This window comes from Drosophila tropicalis, unplaced genomic scaffold, assembly GCF_018151085.1.
Source record: "Drosophila tropicalis isolate 14030-0801.00 unplaced genomic scaffold, ASM1815108v1 contig_413, whole genome shotgun sequence".
NCBI lineage: Eukaryota > Metazoa > Arthropoda > Insecta > Diptera > Drosophilidae > Drosophila > Drosophila tropicalis.
In genome coordinates, this window is record NW_027172877.1 from 795,329 (window position 1) to 813,287 (window position 17,959).

General features: G+C 38.8%; 2 protein-coding genes across 3 annotated transcripts in view; both read right to left on the bottom strand.

Moving 5' to 3' along the window:
- Positions 1 to 322: 322 nt before the first annotated feature.
- On the bottom strand, positions 323 to 11,901 carry bdl (borderless). 2 transcript variants are annotated; one of them, XM_068285450.1, is made up of 6 exons: positions 11,235 to 11,901; positions 3,964 to 4,471; positions 3,482 to 3,891; positions 2,959 to 3,187; positions 1,247 to 1,461; positions 323 to 1,143 (listed from the first exon to the last, which is right to left on the bottom strand). In XM_068285450.1, exons 1-6 carry the CDS (start codon positions 11,514 to 11,516, stop codon positions 574 to 576), a joined length of 2,214 nt encoding a protein of 737 aa, XP_068141551.1. In that variant the 5' UTR covers positions 11,517 to 11,901; the 3' UTR covers positions 323 to 573. The 2 variants fall into 2 exon arrangements, with proteins under 2 accessions (XP_068141551.1, XP_068141550.1); XM_068285449.1 differs by having other exon boundaries at positions 913 to 1,143; positions 1,255 to 1,461; positions 11,235 to 11,899.
- Positions 11,902 to 12,829: 928 nt separating this feature from the next.
- The window catches only part of tutl (turtle), a 49,037-nt gene continuing 43,907 nt past the window's right edge, over positions 12,830 to 17,959 (bottom strand). The window contains 1 exon segment of the mRNA XM_068285682.1: positions 12,830 to 17,959. Within this exon segment, the coding sequence (XP_068141783.1) occupies positions 16,136 to 17,959 (1,824 nt within the window). The 3' untranslated portion in view covers positions 12,830 to 16,135.

The window sequence follows — 17,959 nt, forward strand, 5'->3', positions numbered from 1 at the left end:
GAAGCATTGAGGTTGATTGATTAACTCGCAAGTGCAAATGCTCGAAGAGAATATCGAATATTATGCAGTTACATAAGCTTTCCAAGCCGAGTGCAAACAGGTGTTTTCTTTCGATTCAATTCGATTCATTTGATGTCGTGACAAAAGACAAGTCATTTTTTTTTTAAACAATCTGCGATGACGGAAAATTTTAATTAGTTCGACTAGTTTTTAAAAAGTAACGGCAATGGATTGTGATAAAAGCTTTAAAGCTTCCAATCGAGCTTTAAGCTCACTGGCATGGTGCTGCCCATAACTGGGCGTTTAATTTGAAATGTAAAACTTTCATTTGGTTTGTTTTATTCGATTTTTTTGCTTCTTCTTTTGCATTTTTTTTTGTTGGTTAGACTATTAATAGAAATTTACAGATAAAGACAGTAAGAAGTAGAGATAGGAAGACTGATAGTAGCTAGAATTACATTAATATAAGGTCAGTATTATTTGAAGAACATAAACATCCTATGGAACACTGGAAACTCTGGCCCAATCCTCGCCGTTGGCCGCATCGAAACGCCACTTAATCTGCATTAGCACTCAGGGTGATTGTCGTATCTTCGCAGAGTGCTCCTGCTCATCACTGTCACAATCGCAATCGCCTCCGGTCTCCGTGGTATCGTCGTCCACTTGGCTGTCCCGACGGCCAGCAAACAAATGCCGCAGGCAGCTACGTTTCACGTATAAAAAAGCGCACAGAGCGCAAAGTAGAAATAGTATCCCGACAGAGCTTCCAATGATTAGCGCTCGCGTTTTCCGCTGAGATGGCACATCGATGAGCAGCACATCGCCGGGCACTTCCTGGGCATCGGAACCCACAGCCAGCACTTGAACCTTGAAGGTAGCATCCTCTTTCAAATGCCGCAACTGATAGAAATTGTCAAAAGTCTCAGCCTGGCCGATTAGAAACTGTTCTGGCACCTTCCACCAGCGCACTATATACAAACGCAAGGCCTCTAATCCCTGGATGGGATGCTCCCAGTTGAGCAGCCAACCCTGTTGGTTATTTATGGCACTCAGATTCCATGGGGCACCTACGGCCCCGACACTTGAACTCGCCTGATGTTGCAATTGTTGGGCACCAAAGCCCTCTGCATGTTGGGGGGGCAGCTGTGAATGAGGAATTCAATATGTATCAAATTGTGGGCGTTTCTCTCCATGTGTGTGTGTATGCAAGTGTGTGTGTGTGCTCGTCTGCCATAATGATGGCTACCCACTCACGTTGTGTTTGAAATCGAAACTGTTTACTAAACATGCCATCGCCATATTTGTCCTGGCTCAATACCATAAACTCGTACTCCTTGCCAGGCACCAAATGCTGGACAGTGGCCTCCATAACGGTCTTATCGAGTACACGCAATGTCCGCCATTCAGGAGCTTCCGTGAGACGATACCATACTGTGTATTCCAAATTGGGTCGAAGGTAGCCTGCGAATAAAAGTAGAAAAGATTTTATATTCATTTCAGAAATTTTGCACGTTTTTTTAAGAAAACTTGTTTTACCTTTCAGCCCAAAAGTTAGATACCAAAGTCAATCTATCAATAAGTATCTTATTGTTGGTAGAACTAGGCTAATATACCTTGCGTTTGTAGCATGTACATATGTATGAACTCATAGTCAAATTTGCTAATTAACTGTTAAACTCTCTTTCTGTGTTTAAGCAGATTACATATATCAAATAATAGTCAGTAAACTTCGATAGCAACTGTGTCAGAAAGAAACTCCAGCAGAAGCCGTCATACTTTTTCATATGCTAAGCAAGGTTATATGATCTATGATTCCATAGTGACAATATAATAAAGGTAAGGTTTAAAGATCTTGAAGAATAGGCTATGTCAATATTATAAAGTGGGCGATACTTTTATCTGCAGTGCCAGAGGCAAGTACGAAAATCAGACACCGATTGCTTTATTATCCCTTGCTATAAGGGTATATTATTTTTGGTCAGAAGTGAGCAACGCAGAGAAGGAAGTATCTCCGACCATATGAAGTATACATATATATTCTTGATCAGCACGACGAGTTCGAATAGTCGTGTCCGTCCGTCCGTCGGGATCAAAGCAAACTCCTCCTTGACCGATGGAGCTACATGGTTGAAATTGCATACAGGCTTGTATATACTACACGGTTTGTATATCTCGGATTCAACCGGAATGGACCACCATATCATATAGCTCCTATATAAACGGCAAAGTGCCGAAATGTGACGAAGTTTTCTCAATGTTACGAAAAGAGTGACTTTGTCAATAACTTCGTTACTTATTTCGCAATTGTCATAAAAATGAATATAGTTATTTAACATTAATGACTCTGCTAAATTTTATTGATACCGGTGACTATATCATATAGCTTCCATGGGAATAATCGGTGGAAAACAGTGACTTTGATCATTAACTTCGTTATTTGCTATGCTAAGATCTAACCAAATTGAATATACCCATTTTGCAAGGCTATAAAAACTGTATTCATTTGTTGTACTATCTATTCTTGTATTCACAATTAGGCATACTCATTCTAAACCCAAAAATACTTGCAACATTCGTTAAAAATGAGTAGACTGTAAGACATTTACTATCTTTTAAAGTAAATTACTAATTTGCCTGTCTTTGTAATTTTAAAGAGGTGCAGTTTGTGTGGGTCTCTAATAAGTTCAAATTGAACAAGTTAATTTTCTTTTGTAACCGTTAACTTAATAAAATACATCTAAATTCCTTCAATAGGTTCTATGCATCATTGTTTGCCCGTTGTCAGTTCAAGCAGCTTTAACTACAACTGCAACAGTGTGGGACTTAAATCCATCAAAGAGTGCAATGGAGTCCGCTTAAGTAAACGGACGAGGGTTGCGCAGCCGGAACAGAACCCTCCCCCTTTGAGGACCGGACCCCAATGTGTGCATATGGACCAGGATACGTGTTTTAGCTCACCTGGCTGCCAGCGTATGGTTATACAGGTTTCCGTGCTGTTCCCTGTCAGATTGAATGGCGGGCGTGGTGTAATATTCTCAATCATTAATTCGGCCTCTGCCGTTATGGTTGCCGCTTCATTGGTCGCTGAGCATTCGTACATGCCACGGTCCGTTTCAATTAGATTCGTGATGGTCAGATTGCCGCCACTGATGCTGTGCCGATCCGCTGGCAAGGGTTGGCCATCTTTCTGTGCGTGTAAATGGCAAAAAAAAAAGAAATACAAAAAATGATGATGGGAGCGCCAGCGACAAAATAAAAGAAGAGCCATGCAAGCATGCATATTTAAAAATGCAATCAAGCCGGTTTGGTCGTTCATTTGACATTCTGGTAATGGTAATGGTAATGGCCAGGGCCAGAGATACAGCCAGTGCCAGAGCGAGCGCGGGAGCAAGAGACAAAGCCAGAACCAGGGAGCAACCAGAACTCATTCACAATGACAATATTTCCCACCCAAACTCCCCATTTGCACGTTCAGACTTACCCGACTCCATACAATGGATGGCCGATTGTTTCCGTCCCGGTCGATAGCTTCGCACGGCAATTCGGCCGCCTCACCCAACTTTTGTATGTAAATCGTCTTCGGAGTGACGCTAAAAATGGGCGGACGCAGCACAATTACACTAATAATGGGCGAGGGACCGTCCGTGCCGAGGTCATTGTATGGTGTGCACGTGTAGCTGCCCGCATGATTCTCATCTACCTTGGCAAAGAACAAACTGCCGTTCATCTTGTAGAACACGCCGGGCACATTGTACGAGTCGAATAGTAGGCCATCCTTCTCCCATCGTAGATTCTTTAAGGGCGGATTCGCCCGAAAATGGCAATCGAGGACAGCTGGCTGACCATAAGGCAGATAAACTTCGGGCGGTGCATATATCACTTTGGCCTTATCTGTACGAATTCACCAGAACGAGAACAATTAAGTGAAATTACCTAGTACCTATGTAGATGGCATTGACTCACATTGTATATTGAGAAAGGCTTTTGCCGTTTGCAGTTCACCCTCTTGATTCCGCACCTTGCATTCATATTCCCCCAGATCGCTCATCATGGTGGGATCAATGCTTAGACTACCGTCCGGTCCCATATAGGAACGTCTCACCAAATCCTGGACTTCTTGCAGCAACACTCCATCCTTGTACCACGATGCCTGCGAGGAGTCTGGATACTTCATCACACAATGAAAGAATGCGGTTTGTCCCTCTTGAATTGTTTGGTTCACAGGTGGTATACGTATTAGCGAGCCACCCTGTACGGCCAGATGGTAACGTGTGCCATTATTACGCACACTTGGCGTGCGATTTGGGAATATAACCTGGCAGTGATACCAACCCTGATCCGATTCCCGTATGGCTGTCAAATTGGCCGAAGCTCTTCCGAATTCCGGATGATCATTAACCAAGTGTAAGCGTCCAGTAAAAAGTTCGTTCGTTGACGTTTCATTCTCGTACCAAGTGAAGATTTTTTTGTTCTGAAACAAAACAAAATTGTTTCAATAAATATCTACAAGTGTTGACACAATTTTAAGTATAATTAATAAGGAAGATGAAATATCAAATAGTGTTATGGTATGGAAAAAAGACAATGTGATAGATCAAGGACAATATAATCGTCTTGTGTGGTATCTTATGAAAATATACTATTCCCATAAAGTATTGCCAGACATTGTCCGTGTTCGGACTACTTTCGGATATAATACATAACTTGAAATTCACATCAAAACAAAACGATGATTGTTATATTATTATTATTATTATAAGTATAGGATATAGTTGTAAAGTATCAACCTAAATACATTTTACAAGCACTGACAACTAAATCCTTCGGCTTACAATTAGACGAAAACTACATCCATACGCTGGCCTGGGATTCGGACCCGGGTCCTCGTTGTTCAGTTGCCCAAATGACTGGGTCGCTTAGACAACACATCTACCGAGGACTGCATGATTGTTATATATTTGGGGAAACTTTTAGTAAATAATCTCGTATCAAATGCCTTTCGGATAACTTTTAAATTTCTTGCCAAATTAAGTGGTTAAAGAAACTAATGTGACAGATGTCGTGGAAGTTAGAAGTCGGTTTTGATGTTTCCTTAATATAAAAGAAGGAGCGATATATGGAGATTGGTAGAATTTTTGTCCTGTTGATTTCTATAAATTCTCTTTTCCCATCTGCGGATCTGCGCGGATCTGCACTTACATATATTCCACCTGCAATACACTGCAGATAAAGCTGTTAAGGCCAACAAAGTAATATCACGGCTTATGGTTAACATCGGCGGCCCCAACAACGGAGCAAATGGCTCATTTCGATGATGGTATCCATTATCATAATAATTATGATTTGCTGTTGTTTGTGTATAAAAATAAATTTTAGACTTTTAGTGAGCACATTCAAAGGAACTATAATTGGTATCCAATCTTACTAAGAATTATTCTATACTAGATCAGCTAAACGGGTCATGTATTCTAAGTGCCAACCATAGCAGATCTACTTACTTATTGAAAAGCCATCGATATCTGCGAGCTCATTATTATACCATGCACCCATAGGTCGAAATGGTATATTAAAGTCGCCAAAATGTATGAAGGAAGGCAGAAGGAAGCTTTTCCGACCCCAAAAAGTATACATTTTGTTGATCAGGATCAACAGCCGAGTTGATCTAGACATGTCTGTCCGACCGTCCGTCTGTCCGTATGAACACGTAGATGTCAGAGACTGTAAGAGCTAGAGTCACCAAATTTGGTACATAGACTCGTATATTACCTAGAGTGGTAGGGTTTATTTGAAACAAAAACGATTTTCTTAAAGACTATAATAGCTAGACATTAAATTGATATGATAAATCCTTTAGTTTGTTAAAAAATGTTGGCCACGCAATATTTGTTTTACTGGTCGACGAGACAACTTACTTCCTTCATGTTCTACTTAATTTTAATAAATAAAATTCAAAATGAAAACGCATCTTTTTGCCCAACCTTAGCCTTGTTCATTATGGAATTTTGATATTTTCTACAGCAATCTAGCCCTTATGATTTGTGAACAAGTTATCTCATTTCTATATTCTATATTTCTGAAAACCTTAGCTATTTATAGCATATCTGATTATCGTGTTTGAGTCAAACCTTGCATTAGTTACAATTCCCAACTAGTATGGCTATTGCCATGATTGGAGGCAATCAATGTGTATTGATGATAGAACTTGATGGTTCTTGAAATAGCTATACAGACAACCCGAGCACCTTTTCTGTGTTGCCTTTAAAATAATCTTCTGTTTGAACATTGACCTCGGGCTGGCTTAAATGCAATACTCATAAAATATTAAATAACCGTTTGGATGGGAAAAACTAAAAATAAATATACTGGAATGTATTAATTGATTAATGTGCTTGTTCCTCTGTTTATGTTTAATATTTGCGCATTTTCAACTCAACTAGAAAACTTTTACGAACTTTGTGGTCTTTGAACAATTTTTCATGTTTATTTGACTAAATCTCATTGTTGCAGTTTGCGTTCGTAAATTATTACGATTTTAATTAAAGTTGAATATATTTGTCAATATTTGTTAAGTCCACATATACATTGCGATGGCAATTATGACCCTAAAAAGAATTAATTGCGTGAAAGTAAACAAAAATCTATTTGCATAGCAATAATATGCGCGCATGCATGCGCAAAAAACCGCGCTTCGAAAAAACAATCTAAGAAATACATGAAGTGGTTACTAGATACTCTTTGTGTACTCGGTAAACGGGCTGATCGTCTCCTCATGACATCACTCGGCAGGTGTAAGGCATACTTTATAGGAAGTGGTTGACGTTTTCTCGACATAACTTGTCATTGAGTCAAAACGCAGTTGAGATAGCTGATCTTATCGTAGGTTCAGATCCTAACCGACAATTTGCTTGTCATATGGGTAGTTCCCAGGTAGGTAGGGTATCCGAATTGTGTTCAATTTAAGTGATTTAAATGCAAATGCAATTGAAATGGCAGCGGCTGCTTCTGCGGTTCCGCGGTTCCGCTTTGTCGTCTAATTGCTTTGACATTAAACAAACGCCTGGACATATTTTGTATTTTATTCAATATTTTTTGTTGAATGCTGTTTTTTATGCACACTTGACTTTTCCAGTCACCATCACCACCGTCATCATCATCGTCATGAGTCCAAACCACATGTTAGGGATTTAGTTCACTTCACTGGGTGCGCTATTGATAGCTTCCAGTGGAGGCAACCGCAACTATGAAAAGTGCCCGAGAATTGGATACATTTAATTTATGCCACAGCAAGCTATAGTTTGATATAGTTACTTGATCTATTGACATTATGGATGTTACATTTGCTTTTAATTGGATTCGGGAATAAGTCATCAGAATAGTGTAACCGACATCGCCGCGGCATCAATGTCAAACCCCCAATCATAATGCCGACTTACGTTGGGAATTCAACTCGCTATTTATCATACACCCAACTGTTCTTCAGCCTTCGAAACACCACCCCCCATTCCACCCATCCAAAGATCATCTCACATATACATACATATGCACATATACAGTGTATATAGTAGTTTGTCGTCTACTATCATACATTTATCAACATTATCTAACAAATTACAAAACGTAACTTGATTTATCCGGTAATTTTTTTTGACGCTCGTAAGCGAAAACAAAAATTCGCGACAGCCTCGTAATGGCCGTGAAAGTAGATTCAGAGGAGAATTTACATAAATATGAATGGAAATCGCACCTCCAATGTCTTTGAAATTTATGTACATTTCTGAAGGCTTCTTCCAGAAGTCGAGTCCGAGCGAACTATCCGCCAAAATTACAGTACAAACTCAATAGAAGATAGATACATATATGCACGTAACTTAATATAATATATAGTCCACCACCAACCTTTTTCATTTCACAGATATTTAATGTTCAGACGTCGCCTTTCCGATTCAGAGACTAATTAATTTAAAATTCGCTCACTCACAATAAAAATTAGTCAATGTTCGTTTTTCTGTTTCAAGCGCAATTAAAGCGTATCTATTAAAATGACATCATGACCCCTTGACCGAATGGAATTTTGTGCATTAATACAATACAATTAAAGCGTGCTGAAAGAGGGGGGTAAATGGTACAGCTGGGGGCAAACTTTTTATTTGCGCGCGCGCCAAAAATGGCAACAAAACGAATGTCCAGCTAAATAGCTAAGGGGAAACGATTTTGACGACTCGTAAGTACCCTATACTAGGTAATAATGAAATGCAGATTTATATTATCAAGAAGAGATTCTTCTCAATCTACTTTACCACCTACTAAACACTAATACGTCATAAATTTATTGCCTATGCGGTGATAAGGCACACAAAATTAACGTTTGCTAGATTAAGTTAAAGTTAAGTTAACTTTCTTTAAGTGCTCTTGTTTTCAACTAAATTCAATACTTTGGCTTCTTTTATTTACAGTAAAACTAACATAGTTTATGCAAACTATTGTAGGATTACATGAAAACCTGCGTAACATGAAAATAAAGAACTTTTCTTCTATGCTTACAGTGGTAGAAAAGAATTTTAAATACAAATACAAAATTAACTAAAGTAGTTCTAGAAGGGTCCTTAACTCCATAGCTTTTGCCCACTGAAGCTGGAAGGGACCTAGTTTACTCTAAAGTCTAGAGTTCAGGTCCGGTCAACAGTTTTTGCGCACTTATACATAAAATACCATACCTTTTTTTTTTGGAAAACTTGATCGATTCGCTCCTGTCAGGAGAAGAATTGCTAAGTCTAAATATGTTAGACTAATAAAATCCAATACTTTCATAGGCTAGAATGGTGACTCGCTTAATCAAACCGTAGATTGATCTTAACTGATGCATAGGGGAAAAATTATAATGCACTCTGTATAGGTCAGAAGAGTAGCACCCATAGGAAGAGGAAATTTGGGTTGCGAGTCATCGATTTTGATACAAATTGATACACAGTTGTAGAATACCCTATAAATTAAGGCTATCTATTCACTATTTCAGATCTTCTAAATAAATAGCGTTGAAAACTGAAACTAGCTTTAATGTCTTGTAAGAAACAAGGGGTGCGCGTTTGAAGATGCTCAGGGGCCTAGGGGCTATCTGTTGCCATCCTGTTCAGGTTTGTTTTAAATTTAAATTTTTAAGTCTTGGAGATGCTCAGGGGCCTAGGGGCTATCTGTTGCCATCCTGTTCAGGTTTGTTTTAAATTTAAATTTTTAAGTCTTGGGTTTTTAAACAAGTAGACTACTAACAATGCTTAATAGTTTGAACATTTGTTTGGTGGGTCAAACAGCAAGACTAATAGCATTTAACATTTCCAAGTCGTGAATTGTTGTTAAAAAATTAAGTAATTACATTGTCGCAAATATTTCGGAATACCATTTACCAAATGACAAAGCTCTTCAAATTCATAAAACCAATTTAACATTCCTAATATACCTTTCATATGACATATAATAAACACAGACTATCTCGCTTCCTCCTACGATCAAGCATAAATTAATAATTTTGCGTCCAATTTTAATAAAATTGTATTTTATTAGGCCAATAAATACTGATAGCAAATATTTATGGGCCATATATAAATATATTGTAAAAGTTCAAATTCTGTTTGTTGCAATTCGAAACAAAAAGTCAAAACCAATTCGGACGACAGGAGTCAAGCATTCAATATCTTATGGTTTTAACATTTTTGGTCTTCCAGATCTAGGTTCTTATACAAACCGGAGGTAGAGCTAAATCATCTCGATTCAATTTGGTCGAGAATATTTTGGGTGATCGGAGACGATTTTCTCTATTTTGTGGACTGTTATATAACTTTCCAGAGACAAACTATCTTGATAGTAGGCAGAATTTACTTTAAAAGTATATTTTTGTTCATTTTGTGAAATTAAGACCTTAAATCCAACATATTTCCCAGTGACTAACCCCACCTCTTCTTTGTTACCATTTCTTTACCCCTTTGCTCGATTAATGGGAAAAGTGGAGGAATTAACGATATTGATGTCGATGACGATAAGCGTGTGCAATGAATAGTAATTCAGCTGATATAAATACAAAATGTCGAGCATATTTCTGGGTCGCCGCTGTCTCTCCTTTGTCTCACCCTCACCCTAAACGATTGTGTGTGAGGACTTTGCATATCTGCAATGAATTTGCAATTGAATTAAATTGCATTACTCACAGTTGTCAACAAAATGCCAGCCATTCAATTTCGATTGTATTCAATTGAAATTGATTTCGATTTCAGCTGCCGCCACCTCAGTTTGTCAGTCTGTTTGGCCTGTTGACGCTTCTGTTTTTCGTTTGATGTCAGTCACACTTTGCGTGCTCCGTTCACACTTTGCCTCCTTTTTGTTGTTGTGGCAATTTAAATGATTTGGTTTTCTGTTTTTTGCTCAGTCGCCACAGCTTCAAGTGAAATTTTAAATCGGGAAGCTAGCCAAGAAGCCAACGACCAATAAAGTCTGACTGCTGCGTTTTAATTAGTAGCCAGGGGCGTGCGAGACGAAGCCAAAGTCAAGCCCATCTCCCCCCCATTGGCCCTACCCCCCGCTGATAGCAATGCAATTGCATATGGATTGCAAAAATGCACCGAGAGAAAAGTCTACTGAGATTTTTCAATTGGTCCACAGACCGTTTTAAAGGTGAGCTTGTATCGCTTTCGAGATATTGACTTCAATTCCATTGATATTTATGATGGTTAATTGGCAAAGTCTTGAGTGCGTTCTATGCTGCTGCAACTTTTGTTGACCTGTGTACTACCCCCAGAGACTTCTCTGCGTAGTAGTCGTAGCCCTTGTCACATTAATGAATGTGAGAGTCTCTCGTTACTGCCTCTGTTGCTGCTGCGGTGGCGGTGGCGTTGGCGGTAGTGGTGGGTGGATGGGTAGAGATGGATGGATGCTTGTGAATGGGTGGATTCTGTACATTCACTGCTGCTGCAGCCGCAATTAAGGCTAACCAAGCGCCCATGCGCCTGCAGTGCCGCCTTCTACCCAACCCAATGCAATCCAAACCCGCCTCCGTTCCCATGCGGACACAGAGAGGCAGCAGACACAGAGGCAAACCGACGACCACCTACGTGTCTGATAAATTAATAATTTCGACAATTTCATTTAAAAAATTGCGTGTTTGCACTTGGGCGTGTGTGTGTGTGTGTCTGTGAGTGTGTGCGAGAGTCCGTGAATAAGTGAACATAAGTGGGTTGACTTTGACTTACATCCTTGCTCCAGTGCACAATATATGGGATAGGTGAATCGAACGGAAAATCTATATAGCAATTGAAGACAACATGCGACCCAACTTTGGCCTCCAGTTGCGTCTGTCTGCGATGATCGCGATGATGGTGAGCTGCCCCCAGACAGGAGGAGAGCTGTAAGAGTATTGCCAGAGCCAGAGATATCATGGCGGAGGGATAGTAATTTGGGCATCTCTCTGCATCATGGAATGCAGAATTTGTGCCTGATCTTTTGCGTGACGTTGGCATAGTATTTCGTTTCATTTTCTTCGTTTGCCGTTTATAAAATCACTTCGGTCACTCACTCACTCACTCACTCACTTACTCAATCACTCAGTCACGATCCTCTACGCGTTACGTAATATATCTGTTCATTCTTAGTTTTAATGCGCAAAAAAATTGAATTAAATCAGAATCTTTGCTAGAGCAAAAGCAGGTCAATTGTGCCCGAGCGTCTTCCTCTTTGCGGACTTTGCTAGTAATACGATCTCATCCGCTAACCGCCTTCCGAATTCTTTCTGTTGTAGTCTAAAATTTTGATTGTTATTATGCTTTTTTTTTTGTTTATTTTTTTTTGTTTTTAGGGTAGGGTTAGAAGCGGCTGCGTACTGCACACAATGGCTGGAGAATGCCAACTGGCAAATAAATGAAATACGCGTTCAAACTGCAGAACGAGTGACGAACAGATCCACAGACAGGCCGATGATCATCATGATAATAATCATTTTATGTCGTCTACTAGTTGTGTATGCTGCTCAGCTTTTAAGCTCTACTCTCTCTCTCTCTCTCTTTCTCTTTCTCTGAGATCATGTTTCTCTATATATATGTATATATTTTGACATTTGACACACGCCCACCACAACAACACTTTTGTTTGTTTGTCTAGTAGAACTTTTGTCTCCTTTGGCTTTTGAAGAAGAGTTTTCGCAGCCGTTCATTATCCACTTAAATAATTATATATACGCCAAAATATTTCTGCAATGTCTGTGAGCACTGAAATGTTGATACCCTAGAGATGATTAGGTTCTGACTTCATTCAGACACGCCCAATTCGACGACGCGTCAATCCGATTGTCTCCCAATGACTTTTGTTTTCCGATCTGGTTAATTCCGCATTTGATCTGAGTTTGGCCAAACAACTATTGGCAAAGCATCTCCATAGTAAACTGTTTGATTAATGAGTATTCAGGATTAAGGAGCAATGTCTGGTTAAAAGCCATGAGAAAGTGCATCAAAGGGAGAGTTAACAGACCAATAACTAAGCTTATCTATGAGTCAAAATGTTTAAGAATTACTTTGTTGCACTTACAGGGTATTCAATAAGTCGCAGTCTTTATTTTCGATTGCATTTTCCTAAATTTCATCAGCTTAATTGGTCCGTAATGTATCAATTAAACCATACTTCCGGATACGAGTTAAGCTGGCGTTATCCCCTTCCCCACCCTCCCAGTGAAAGGTAATTTCATTTTGTATTTGATCAATTTCAAGTTTTTTATTTATTTATTTATTTTTTTTTTTTCGTTTTTCGTTTTGTCTTTCGTTTTTTTGTAATTTTATTTATTTAAAAATTTTGTTCATTTTGCTAATTTTCCTCTTTATAATTGTGTGTGTGTGTGTGTGTGTGTGTGTGTGTACGAGTCTTGTGTTTAATTACAATATATATTTATAAATATATATTTTGTTCTAAACTGATTTATTCTGAATTGGAATTCGCTGTGTTGTAGGAGAAGGGAAAAGTTCGTGTGGAATATCAAAGAAGTCAGTTAGAAGAAGGAGAAGAAGAAGTTTGAGAAATCATGTAAAATATAGGGAGAAGAGGGGGAGGTGCTGTGGGAAATAGTTTCCTCGCTTTTAACCGATAGTTTCTATTCGGGTCTTAAGTCGAAATGTTGAAGTTGACTGACACACCTTGTCCAAAAATCAAAGTGGCAGACTAAAGCGTTAGATTTACTTAAACTAAATTTCATTAAATTTATTTTGTTTTACTTAATGTACATGCCATTTAATTTTGTATTATATATATATATATATATATTCTTTATAAATATTATATATATGTTTTTAAAGTCCTTCAAGTTAAGGTTTTTCTCTCAGTAATTATTTTTTGTATATCCTTGCAGAAGAAGCTGCACGATCGGTGTGACAAATAAATTTATCGATAGTTTCCCATCTCTAATAAGATAACGATCGTTTCTATAGAGACTGCAAGGGCATAGAAACTTCGGCTTTCCAAAGTTATTTTCTGGGTTTACTCAATTAAAATTCAGTTTTGTTTGGTTTTCTCGTCTTTTTTTTTTTGTTCTATTCTCAATTAATTAATTAATTTTCCTTCTAGTTAAACATTAAATGTGTGAATGTGTGTGTGTCTCTGTGAGTGTGTGTTTTTTCTTTCTATTTTTCACTCTCAAATGAAGTACAATTATTGGTGAAAAACCATGAAAGATAATGCCTATCCATCTTCTATATAGCAAGCGCTCTTTATAAACTTTAAAATCAAAAATAAAATTTATAGTTTTGCGCTTACCTTACACATATATCGACGACAAAAAGTTTTTTTTTTTGGGCTCATACCATACCATAAGATCATTTTCATACAATTATATAAAAGTTCGAACTTAGGAGAAACCAAATTGGGCAATTGCATAATGAAAAACTCGTTTTGTGAGATCATTAGGTTTGCTTCTCGTTTAAAATATAATGCGATTAATGGATGAATTTACTTAATTCATTATATATGTATTTTATATGTATTATTTCGATAATTTACACATCCTTCCCACTCTATGTCCGTCTGTCTAACTATTTCTTTCGCTCTGGCAGTGTTTTGGCGTCAAGTTGTGTCAAACCATTCCGTACAATTTGATGTTTCGACTTTTTACAAAATCAAATCAAACTCAAAACGCATTCTCAAGTACCGTATAAATTTGATCGAAAAATCGAAAACGAGATGAGAGATTTTGAATTTTGCAATTGCAATGAAATAATACGGTAATTTGGTATTCCTATATATTTATGTACCTAAATCATTTCAGATCAAATCCGATCACCCCATATGGTGTAATGCTCTCTCGCTTTCTATATGTAATATATAAGTATATATATATATATATATTTATATAGTTGTTCTTTGCTTTATTTTTAAGTGTTGGTAAATATCATAAATACAGTTGTTGTGTTGGTTGTGTGTAGTTGTATGTGTCTGTGTGTGAGTTCGGAGATGTCATTATCAATTACCATTACATGTACAATTCAAGTTTGATATTGCTGGGTAATTACTTTATGAAAGTAGTTCTTTAAGTCGAAAGTATCTCGAATTTTGTCAACAAATATTGTTTTTATTTCACTTTAACAATTACTGGTATAAAATTAAATTACATTTTCCAGAATAATTACTGACGACTGAATGAAATGAGTATTTCTGAAAATAATTAATTTGTGATAACAAACTTGAAATACAATTCAAACTATAATGGTAATTGCAATGCAAATGACTTGATTATCAAATGTACTTGAGTATTTAAGAGCTTCTTTGTGGATTCACTTCAAGTTGATTTACCTTTTCATTACATTCCTAATCAAATGTTTATTATGTCCTGTGTGTGTGTGTGTGTGTGTGTTTCAGTGTGTCTGTGTGTGTGTGTAGTTCAACAGTAAACATATATGCAGCTGTTATATATGTATATATTTTGTCTTTTCTTTTCTTTTTTTGTTAAACTGTTAATTTGTTAATTATGAAACAATATTTCTCTATATACTTGATTTTCGATTTGCTTTATTTTTTTCGTTTTGTTTATTAAGTTTCATCGCTGATTTTAACAACTAAATGCTTAACAGCTAGCATATTAATTTTTGTATTTTATTTGTTTTTGTTTCCTTTGCATTAATTTACGATTTGAATCTTTTAGTGTAACATAATATTAGGTTTACGTTTTTAAATAATGTGTACCATATAAATCTGTGTTGTGTTTATTTGCCTCATAAATATCTAATACGTTTTGCTGTTGCTTTTATAAATAATCATAATAATAGTTTATATATATATATTTAGTGTATATATATATATATATTTGTATTTCATGTAATAATATGTTATAATTGCTATAGTTTTGTTTTTAATTATATTTTAAACTTAAGTTTTGTTGCTGTTGCTGCTGCTTTTTAGGTGTTTCTCCTAATCATATTTACAACATTTCGTTTTATCTTTTATATATGTACTTATATAGTTTTTAGATTTCTTTTCTGATCATAAAAACTACTAATTGTTGTTGCTTGATTTTGCATTTTTCTTTTGTCTCTTAAGGGGCGGGGAAGGGGGACCAAAAGGCAGTTACTGCCGAATTTGCTTGAACCAAAAACTTTTAAAGTTTATATAACGCTTGAATGAAATACATATTTGTATTTGGGGGGTGGTGAGAGGGAATGATATACATATGTATATAACTATGGCTATGTACTACATAACTGGGATCTAACATGGAAGAGGGAGAGAGAGAGAGGGACGCTTGCCTGCGGCTGAAATTTTAGCATTCATCTCCATTCATAAGTATATAACTATTGATTAATGCGGTTTGCGGTCATTATAGGAAACCTAGAAACACTTGCACATATATCTCTCTCTATATATACATACACATTCATAGTTCCTAGATGAAATGGAGTCCAATTTGATAGAAAACAACAAAATTCCTAGAATTGTGGAAGTGCGGCAGTGCCTATCGCTCATAGCTGATTAGGGGAACGCATTGTTTGGGGACATTTCCCATCGGTGGCTGGTCTTCCATCTCTGGCTTAAACGTACCCAAGGAGAACATTAATCCTTATAGAAAATATGGAAGATTTGAATAAATGGCCGCTTTTTCTTAGCTCGCTCCCTCTCGTGTGATTCAGCATATGCTCTCCATTTCGGTTGGCTGCTGCAAGGCTTGGCGTTTCCGATAGGCATAGAACTCCTCCCGCATGGCTTGCAAACGTACCTCAACATTGTCGTAGCGAGGCAGAGTACCTCCAATGCTCCGTACTCGTCCTCCTGCTGTTCCTCCGCTGCCGTAGTGTGAGCTCAGCTGATGTTGTGGGTGATGATGATGATGATGATGCGTGTCTATGTGCAAATTGAGATCGTCGCGGAGTAGTCCAACCATGCCGCCTGTGGGCGTTGAAGCACTTGGAGTCGGTGTAATGGCCGAATCGAATTCATAGTGGCCATCCACACTGCCCACATCCACAGGGCATACCTTATTGTGGTGCTGATTGCTGATGGGCAAATTACTGTCCGTTGCGGCATTAAGTCTTGAGATCATTTCCAGCCAATGGCTCATGGTATAGGGAGGCGTGACAGATGACCAGTCTCTGTCCAGCCTAAAGTGATGGGGATGATGATTCGAAAGTGGCGTCTGACCTTGAGCTTGCTGTTGTTGATGCTGAAGCTTGGGCGGCGACGGAGGTGCCCTGTATGGAGGCAACAGCCGCCATTCGCTGCCCGTACTGCCGGGATGATTCGAAGTATTTTTCGATCCAAAACCACTTGAGCTAGAGCGTGACTCTGGCGATGCCTCCAAATGATGACCAGAACCCACAGTGGAGCCGTGACGCAGTGAAAGATTTAGATCAGGCAACGGGGAGAAGAGGCGCGAATAGTGACGTGGATACCAACGCGTACGCGGCCTATAACTGTGATAGGGCAGTTGGCTGTGGTAGTAGCTACGCCAAGACGGCGGGGATGGCAACTGAAGTGGCACAAAGTGATCGTCAAGATGGTGATGTTGCTGCTGATGTTGTTGCTCATGCTGGCGGCGTGTCTCCTCTTGAATGGTTCTCAGCGAGGGTAGTTCCTGTGAGTAGTAGCGATAGCGACTCACATTGCCACCCGATTGGGTGAGCGAACGTTCCACGGAGTTCGGATAGACCGTACTCAGATCACTGAAATGTGAAAGGTGATTTGCAGGCGAATATGGCAATGACAATTGGTGATGCTGCTGCAGTTGCTGCTGTTGATGATAGTGATGGCTGGCCGGGGAGCTGGAGAAGATTCGCGATATCCTGGATGGCGTGTAAAGATTATGCTGATGATGATGATGATGCTGCTGCTGCTGGCTTAAATTTCCGCTTATGGTATTGATGTGCAACGGACGACTCCGATCCCTTGCATTACCATACAAGTGAAGGTGCTGCTGTTGTACATTCTGATAGCGTGCACCACTCACAGCAGCAGCAGCAGCAGCAGCTTCGCCTCTGCCACCACCCCCGCCTCCACCACCAATTTTAAGCAAACCTCCCAAACCATGCAGGAAACCGCGTGCTGAATCCGCTGCTGATTGTAGACTTAGCTGACTGCTGGACGAAGCCATGATGAGGGGACGACGCCAAGAGGCTCGTGCAGTTATGAAATTGCGACGCGATAGAAACCCGCCATCATCGCTGGATGATTTTTGTGAAACATTGCTATTCCGTCGCTCGAAGAGAACACCCCCACCATCTGCCGCCTCCGCATCGTTCCCATCCACCATGTCGATGCTGCTGCCATGCGGATAGCCAGCCACTCCAAGTTTGGCGGCATCCAAGACAAAGCGACCATCAAGACTGCGTTGAATGCGGCTGACAGAGCGACGACGTTCCCCTCTTCCACTGCCATCGTCACTATCGTCGAGATTGGGTGAACTGTAGATTGAATGACAGTTGGTACAGCGATCAGGTGGCCAAATCCAATGTAG

Excerpts from the sequence above, each read along its gene's own strand:
- bdl (XM_068285450.1), bottom strand. The coding sequence starts at position 11,516 with ATGAAACGAAATACTATGCCAACGTCACGCAAAAGATCAGGCACAAAT. Across the intron at positions 3,892-3,963 it reads AGCCTTTCTCAATATACAAT|ATAAGGCCAAAGTGATATAT; the intron begins GTGAGTCAATGC and ends GAATTCGTACAG. Across the intron at positions 1,144-1,246 it reads TTCAAACACAACGTGAGTGG|CTGCCCCCCCAACATGCAGA; the intron begins GTAGCCATCATT and ends CCTCATTCACAG.